This window comes from Octopus bimaculoides, chromosome 6, assembly GCF_046866305.1.
Source record: "Octopus bimaculoides isolate indiv1 chromosome 6, ASM4686630v1, whole genome shotgun sequence".
NCBI lineage: Eukaryota > Metazoa > Mollusca > Cephalopoda > Octopoda > Octopodidae > Octopus > Octopus bimaculoides.
The window spans coordinates 94,749,626-94,758,709 of NC_142933.1; the positions used below are offsets into that span (position 1 = coordinate 94,749,626).

General features: G+C 36.5%; 1 protein-coding gene across 1 annotated transcript in view; it reads left to right on the plus strand.

Annotated features, from left to right (window-relative positions):
• The first annotated feature begins 786 nt into the window (after positions 1-786).
• Positions 787-9,084, plus strand: part of LOC106869476 (retinochrome) — a 32,773-nt gene continuing 24,475 nt past the window's right edge. Inside the window, exon 1 of the mRNA XM_089354327.1 lies at positions 787-1,319. Coding sequence (XP_089210453.1) covers positions 1,253-1,319 — 67 coding nt within the window. The 5' untranslated portion in view covers positions 787-1,252. The remainder of the gene's footprint in view (positions 1,320-9,084) is intronic.

A 9,084-nucleotide genomic window follows, 5' to 3' on the forward strand; every position in this document is an offset into this window, starting at 1 on the left:
TTTCTAAAGTAGTAAAGGGTCGATTAGTTTCCTTCCCCATAAACTTCAAGCCTTATGCTTATAATAGAAAGGATCACTTATGAAGATCTTAAATAAATTGTGCTTTGGTAGATAGATAGATAGAGAGAGAGAGAGAGAGAGAGAGAGAGAGAGAGAGAGAGAGAAGAGAGAGAGAGAGAGAGAGAGAGAGAGAGAGGTGATGGTGGTGACAGCGGCGGATTGTTACGGTTGAGATCTGCTCGATCAGGCAGCAGTAGAAAGAACCATTCCTATCACAACCAGCATATTATCCCCGTCGCCACTAATATTATCAATACATCATGCAGTGTTAGTCTAACCGGACCAACCAACTTTCTCTTGATAGTGGAAGGTTAGGAAGAGCTGAGAGGACCAAAATATTAAGCCATTCAAAACTCTCTAACTCTTTCGATATACGTAAGTATGCGCATTCACACCCAGAAAAATTGAATTGAAGTTAAACTGGTGATGACGAGGACGAGGAGGAGGAAAAAGAGAGGATGATGATGACCACGACGCCGATGACGATTAAGGTGTGATTGTCGTCGTCGTCACTGTCGTCCGATCATGATCAATCAATAATATTTAATGGGATATCAGTTACAGCTTACGCCTCAATAAAGATAAGCAAAAATTAAAATCTCAGTCATAATGTGGGATCAAAAGCTGCTTTCAAAGTCTGCCAATTTCATTGCTTGTTGAAACTTATCTTCGCTTAAAATTCCCTGACTGAAACAAACACACGCGCACAGCCAACCACCCACCCCCACACGCGCGCGCGTGGGCACACATACACGCAAGCATAAAGAAAACGAGAGCGAGGGGGACGAAGAGAAGAGAATAAAGTCTTTATTTTGATCGTAAGTGTATTTGTGTAAGAGAGAGAGAGAGAACGATTAATTAGTCACCTCCCTGAGACAAATCTTAGCCAATAATGGTCTGCAATTTAAAACTTCTGTCAGAATTAACAACAGAGCATTAGGATAAAGATTTTCCATCAATCAGAATTTCCAAATGAACGAGTGTTCTCGATTTCTCAAGAGCCGAGTCTGTAGAATTCAGGCAAGATAGCTATAATATAAAGAATCAACAACTGCTGATATTGTCAACAGTTAATTAAACACTGTGACAGAACTCTGACGATTGTTTTCCAGGGAGAGAGGAAAGAGAGGAAGAAAGATAAAGAAAAAAAGCGTATGCTTTCCCTAAGAAATCTAGATATACGTTAATTACCATGAATAACTCACATGAGTTTTCGAGCTGGGAACATACCTTCACAGGTATCTTATATGCTGTTATTGGTAAGTTCTATTCCCTCTTATTTTCAATATGTAATCGTGTATGATAGGATTATTAGTTTTGGGTTTTGTGCTCGTCTCCACTAAAAGTTATGTTCGTTGAATCATCTATTTTCCCGTTAACCCCCTTACTTTCAAATAAATAAAAACAAACAAACAAACCTTGACCTCAATTCCCATTTGCTCCCTTCAACAAAATGTATCCCCTGAAAAAATGTACCACTGAGAGAATCTGTTTTGTTGCTCGTCCCACCACATATATTTGCAAACCAAATCCCAAAACGAAATATATATATATATAAAATAATCTTCGGAAATGCTTCTAAGTATTTTAAATTCATATATATACTCACACACATACAATTAAAGCGAAACTTAAAAAAAAAAAAAAAGAATTTTCTAATTTTTTTGTATATTATATAATTAAGCTAGTGAATAGTGTGAAAAAGAAATATTTGTCTATATATCAAGAAAATGTATTTTGAAATTGTCAATTATTTTGTATTAAAGGATAATCACATTTTGAATAATTAAACTTAAAATTTAATAAACTAAATTGTTAAATCAGGGGAGGTAATTCAACGCAAGAATATGTTTCGCCCTTTATTGATGTGTGAGAATTGGTAGAAGAAAAATGTGTTTTATTTTTCGCAGTTGTTACAGCGAACTTAATTGCATAAATATTCCACATTAAAATACAAATCCAAAACCGAAGAAAATACAATCACGAGCGAAAGTAAAAAAAGAAAGAAGAAAAACATCAAATCAACACGAAGTGCATCAATCGGTTGCACTTCTTTGGTAGAAGTATCGGAGAATCGAAATCTGCGAATCGATTTCAATTCCAGATCGTTATTATTTATTTAAGTTTGCTTGGATACTGGAAATGTGCAAAAAATCTCAACTTTTTCTTTCTTTCTTTGGTTATCTTTGATGAAAACTGCGTAGTTAACGTGCTGCTTTCCTCTAAGATTAACCAACTTCTAAACACGGGTATCTTTTTGCGGTCGTCCAACCTGCTAGAAATCGCAGCAACATCTTCCTCAGATCAAATCCTTTCGTTAAAGTGAAAGAGAACTCATTATTACGTTCTGGATGCGTTATACTTGGGAAAAAAGACGGGATACCCCGATTGACATACCCTTGATAGTAGATTTGTTAGATCAGGGCTAAGGAGTAACTACAACAAATATTCATTATTCAAGCCTATTATTTGTTTTGTTTTAGGTCGTGTTCCGTCCAGTTTCTTCATGTTAACAAGTTTTTCGCTTATTAATTTATTTATATAAATGGCTAACATAGCATACCTACAAAAGTGTGCCTCACCATCGACTTTGTTTCTTCATAACTTTCATAAAAATGGATATTTTTCGTGATATTTTCTACAAATACTTTTCAGATGGCGTAGATTCCAATTATTTCAGAATTTAATGTGACAGAAAAAAAAAAAAAAGTAAAGAGAAACATTGGTGGGCACGTATTTATTTTAATTTCAAGTTCCATTTTGTAGAGATTTATATGATGTGTGACAGTGTGTATGTGTGCGCACTCATTGGTCCCACACACACACATACACAGCACACATATGCATACACACACATACATGGTGGGGCTTCCAAACAGTTACCATCTATCATATTCACTCACAAGGCATTGGCTGCTCCGGAGTTATAGTAGAGGTCACTTAAAGTGCCATGCAGCTAGATTGAACCCAAAACCATGTGGTTGTAATGTGAACTTCTCAACCACACATTCATGACAATTTTTCTATTGGCAATGACCACATATATAAACAAGAGTACTCAGAGAGCGCAAACCTCCGCCAAGGCAACACCAACATACTCTCAATGATTAGCCAGAGATGATTTTTTAAATGAGAATATCTGAAATAAACTCGACTGCTCTCACAAATGAGAATACTAAAAATGAACCTGACTGCTCTCAAAAATTAAGTAAAAAAGCAGGAAAAATAATCCAGAATCCTTGTCCAGTACCAGATTGATCCCAAAATCTAATCAGTTTGTGCCAGTCATGAGGTCAAACATCCCTGAAAGTTTCATCTGAATCCATCCAGCAGTTCTTGAGATATCTTGTCCACGGACAAACAAACAAACAAACATGACTGAAAACAACACCTCTGCCTTCGCTAAGGCAGAGGTAACTTGTAATATAAAATTTTATAAAAAAAGAGTATAATCATGAAATATTTCACAATCAGCTGTTAGAAACCTTTATGAGTTTATCTTGTTATCTTGGTACAATATTTTAGCTGTCTTGCGCTCTTTTAGTTCCTTAATTATCAATATGCCAAAAGATATTGGTTAATAGGCACAGGTACTGTTTGGTAAAGAAGCTTGCTTTGCAACCATCTGGATTCAGGTTCAATCTTACCTTGTGGCACCTTGGGCAAATGTCTTCTACTATAGCTCCAGGCTGACCAATGCCTTGTCAGTGAATTTGATAACTAGAAAACTGTGCAAAAGTTCATCAAGTGTGCATATATATATATATATATATATATATATATATATATATATATATCCGCACATACATACATAAACACACACATATATGTCATATGTCTATCTGTGTGTGTGTTTGTCACATAACCACCACTATTTGACAACTGGTGTCGGTTTGTTTATGTCGCTGTAACTTAGCCACTCAGCAAAAACACTGATAGAATAAGCACTGGTCTGAAAAAAAAAAAAAAAGGATAAATACCTGGATTGATTTTTTTGACTAAAACCATTTAAGCCTGTGCCCCAGCATGGTCACAGTTGATTGATAGAAACAAGTAAAAATAAAAATGAAAGATATAAAAAAAATCAGTATAAAAACATAAGTGAAAATGTAACAGCTGCCAAATATTATAAACCTGTCTACTGTGGGAATAAGTCCTGGAATTTTGTGGGGAGGGTGGTAGTTGATTATATCAACCCCAGTGCAAAACTGGTATTTATCTAATCGACTCTGAAAGGATGAAAGGCAAAGAGGTGCTTGGCAAGTTTTGAACTCTGAAGGTATCATCATCATCATCGTTTAACGTCCGCTTTCCATGCTAGCATGGGTTGGACGATTTGACTGAGGACTGGTGAAACCAGATGGCTACACCAGGCTCCAATCTGATTTGGCAGAGTTTCCACAGCTGGATGCCCTTCCTAATGCCAACCACTCCGAGAGTGTAGTGGGTGCTTTTACGTGTCACCCGCACGAAGGCCAGTCAGGCGGTTGTGCTAATGAATTTACCAGCTTACTGTTTTACTGCCAACTATTATAATGACTTGCTTGCAACAATGTTGTTCAAACGTAAAAGCATCCTTATCATTCATCCAAGCTTTCAATTTTCATGTTTTCTTCCTGTAAGATTCTAGTATTCAAAGTGTCAATAATTATTAGCAATACATGTTACAGAGGTAAAGCTTTAAAATTGAAGCCCTTTGTGTCTAGTCAAAACACCATTATTTAAATTGTTGTCCAGTAGCTATACAGATTTCTGCTTAAGAAGACTTATTATACAGAGTTTACTAATACTTAAAAGCAGGCCTTAGGCGGTACACTTCGTGTACTTTTATAACTGTCTTATACATTCCTTCATGATGCAGTTAGTTGTCTGTCATGTAGTCTCATAGTCACGTTATGTTTCACCAGTTCTATTACAGTAGCTTAGCTGAGGTAGAATCAGATAGTATAGACTTAATTTCCAGGGCTTTACAGTCTTAATACCTATAAAAATGGAAAGAACAATGAGATAAGGGAAATAACTCAAGTGGACCAATGATAAAAATTTGAATTTAAGTTAAGATGTGACATACTGAATGCTGTACACAAAAAAATTCTAAATTATCAGAAAGGCATAGGTATAGCTGTGTGGCGAAGAGGTTTTGGGTTCAGTCTTATTGCATGGTACTTTGAACAGGTGTCTTCTTTGCGTTTCCATCTATGAAATATACTTACAAGCTTTGGACAGCTCAGGGTTGACCAAAGCCTCATAAGTATGTATACATAAATATATGTGTGTGTTCAATACTGTCTATGTTCCTTGGGCTGCTTCTCATTCATATTTAAATTTTTTCTATAGTATGAAATGTTGGGACATACCAGCACATGGTTCCCACACCAGTCTGCATATAGTTATAGAGAGTGATTTAACTTGCGTCTGGCCTCGTTTTGGGTATGTGGTATTGATAAGTCACAAAGATGTCAAAACATTCCTGCAATTGGACCTGGCATGAGTTACCTCACTTGTCTATGACTTCTAGGTGTCTTTACACCAGGTGTATTGATGAGAAAATTTTCTCTCATGCCAATAAATCGCAGCCTGCCCATGAACTGGTAAAACATACTTTGTGTGTGTGTGTGTGTTCGATATTCTATCTATCTATCTATCTATCTATCTATCTATCTATCATTATATATAAAATTTATTAATAAGGGTAGAAATTGATATTAATCAATTAAAACCAGTGGTCTAGCATATTAAAAAAATCCGAAGATTAAAATTATATTACATACAAAAATAAGAGGAATGACCAGCAAAAGTGGACTCCTATATGCTAGAAATAGATGCCGAATCATCTAACCACATGGTTAGATGATTCGGCATCTATTTCTAGCATATAGGAGTCCACTTTTACTGGTCATTCCTCTTATTTTTGTATGTAATATCATTATATATATATATATATATATATATATATATATATATATATTTAACAGGTTGCCTAACATACTAGAAAGAATAGTCAAAAAGTCCAAACCACAGTTAAGAGCAATTTCGAAGGGAATGAAAAATAAAAACATTTACCATGTTTTACAGCTGGACCTCAGGTTTCGGACTTTAATTAACAAATAAAATAATTTGCAAGGTGAAGTTCTCATCAGCGGATACACCAAAACATTAATATATAAATTAGAGACTAAATAACACGTGTCTCATCCTTATATATTATAATTTTTCAAATCCACTACGCAAGCGAAGTTTCAATCGGCAGCAAATAAAAATTCTGATTAAACTTCAGAAATTGCTAAAATCATTTCTTGAATTTATATAAATAAAACAGATTCTGATTGTTTTGTTTTATCATTGTAATATTTTCATTTAAATTTTGTTTTGTTTGGGAAAAAAACCCTGCTTCAAATTTCTATTCCAAATGCTAATTATGCTATTTAACTATGATAATGGGTGGGAATGTTGCTAATTAAGTTATATACACAATTGTACCAATCTATGGATTAAAGATTAACAGAGTAAGCAGAATTATACACACTAACACACATTTAAATGTATATGTACATGTTATGGTGAGGATGTATTAATGTTTATTGTTTGTTGCAATGTGTTTGCGTTCATGTGTGTACATATTGTTGATTGTTTTATACACACACACACACATGTATGAATGTGTATATATATACATATGCACACACACACACACACACACACACACACACACACACATTATGTAGATAGATAGATAGATAGATAGATAGATAGATAGATAGATAGGTATATAGGTAGATAGATAGGTAGGTAGGTAGGTAGGTAGGTAGGTAGGTAGGTAGATAAGTAGATAGGTAGGTAGGTAGGTAGGTAGATAGATAGATAGGTAGGTAGGTGGGTAGATAGATAGATATGTGATTTGTAAAAACCTGCGTAACCTGAAGATCCACCAGGCCAGAACGAAATGCATGGAGGCTGTGAATGTACTACAACATACAGAGACTATTCCTGATGAGACACAGGAGAAACAGTCAACCCACAGTTCCCAGAAGCTCCAAGTGTTGCAAGGCCCTGACCCAAGTAGAATAACAGACCATTGTCAAGTGAAGTAGTCTCAAGCTAATAAAGTATTTGTTATGGATGTTGACCACATCTCCAAAGCAACAGCCAAAGGTAATGCCTTTTGTTGTGTTCAGACAATGACCGTTATTATCATCAGTCTAGTGGCTGAGGGATTCAGACTGGAAGAGAAAGAAAAAATGATGCCTCCCTAAGTTATAAGCAACAATGCCAAAAGTATCCACTGACTCAGGCAAGAGCTTAAGAGTTTGAAATGGCAATTCAGAGAAGCAAATGAGGAGGAGAGGTGTCCTCTAATGCAGGGGTTTTCAAACTGTGGTCCGCGGACCACAGGGGGTCCGTGGACAGCAAATACTTTTTATGGGCAATTTGATTTAAAATATGTTTTTTAATCGAAATCTTTTAATTGACAATAAACCTATTTGTTAAATACTGTTAAATAAATAAATGTAAAAATATATGTTATTTTAAGCAAATATTTATGTATAAATTTCATAAGCGTTTATAAGGGGGTCCCTAAGGTAAAGCCTGAAATATAAAGGGGTCCGCAAGTCAAAAAGTTTGAAAACCCCTGCTCTAATGGACTTGCTGAATATACTCCATTGAGGAGGATTGAAAGACATAAGAGACAGTGCAGGGAGAGAACCAAGAAGGGAGCTGATATTTTAGCTAACCAGTGATGGTTTACAAAACAACTGCTGGGTCAGAAGCATAGTGGTCAAGTCAACTATTCCAAAGTTAAGACTAACATTTACCTCAGAGACACTTTCAGCAATGATTCCAGGGACCATGACCTAGAGACTGCTGGTCCTTGATTGACTCACCTACATCAACTAAAGAATTTGATGGGAAGAAGCTCAACTGGAAGGATGTCCAGGATGTGGTCAAGAAGGCATGAACAGGTTCAGCTCCAGGACCAAGCGGAGTACCTTACAAAGTGCATAAGAACTGCTCAAGGGTGCTCCACAGGCCCTGAGGGATACTGTCAGTTATTTGGAAATGAGACAAGGTGGCTTAGTGATGGAGTTATGCAGAAGTGAGTGTGGAGTCTGGAGGAAGAGTGAAAGACCATCAGTCTGTTTAATATAATCTTTCTCAATGCTGAGGAGAATGTATTCTTCAGCATTGTTGCTTAGCACCTGATTGATTACTTCCTAAGGAATTCCTGTCATGATATCTTGGTTCAGAAAGAAGGTATTCCAATGGTGTCAGGGTGTGTGGAGAACTTAAGTGTGTTCATCCAGTTAGTCAGGGAAGCGCAAGAGAACCAAGGAGACTTAGCAGTGCTGTTACTGGATATTATAAATGTCTATGGGTCCATACCCCATAAGCTGGTTGAAGATGCTCTAAACAGGCACCATATCCCAGACAGATTCAGAGATATCATTCTGGACCATTACAACAGCTTCAGTCTGACAGTCATTGCTGCTTCCACAGCATCAGAGTGGCAAAAGCTCATTAAAGGGATTAGCACTAGGTGTGCCATTTTAGCAACCCTATATGTGCTTGCAATGAACATGTTGGTAAAGTCATTGTAAGTGCAGTGCAGGACTTTTATGGATGATCTGTGACAACAACATCAGTCATGAGGGACAGGATGATCCTAAAGATCCTTGCTGTGTTGAAGACCAAGGCTCACATGAGTTTTAATCCAGTTAAGTCCAGATATCTTGTGTTGAAGAAAGGCAAGATTAGAAGCAGGTTCAGCTTCTTGGTTAGTTACACTCAAATACCATTTGTCACTGAGAAACCAGTGAGAAGCCTAGGAAAGGTGTTTAACAGTAGCCTGAGAGACATCCCATCCATCTATGAAACCATCAAAGCTCTGGAAACCTGACTATCCATAGTGGACAAGTTAGGTCTTCCTGGTAAGTTTAGGGCCTAGATTTGCTAACATGGCATCCTCCCACAGATTCTTTGGTCATTCTTGGTATATAAAGTCCCAATGTCCACAGTGGAGGGCTT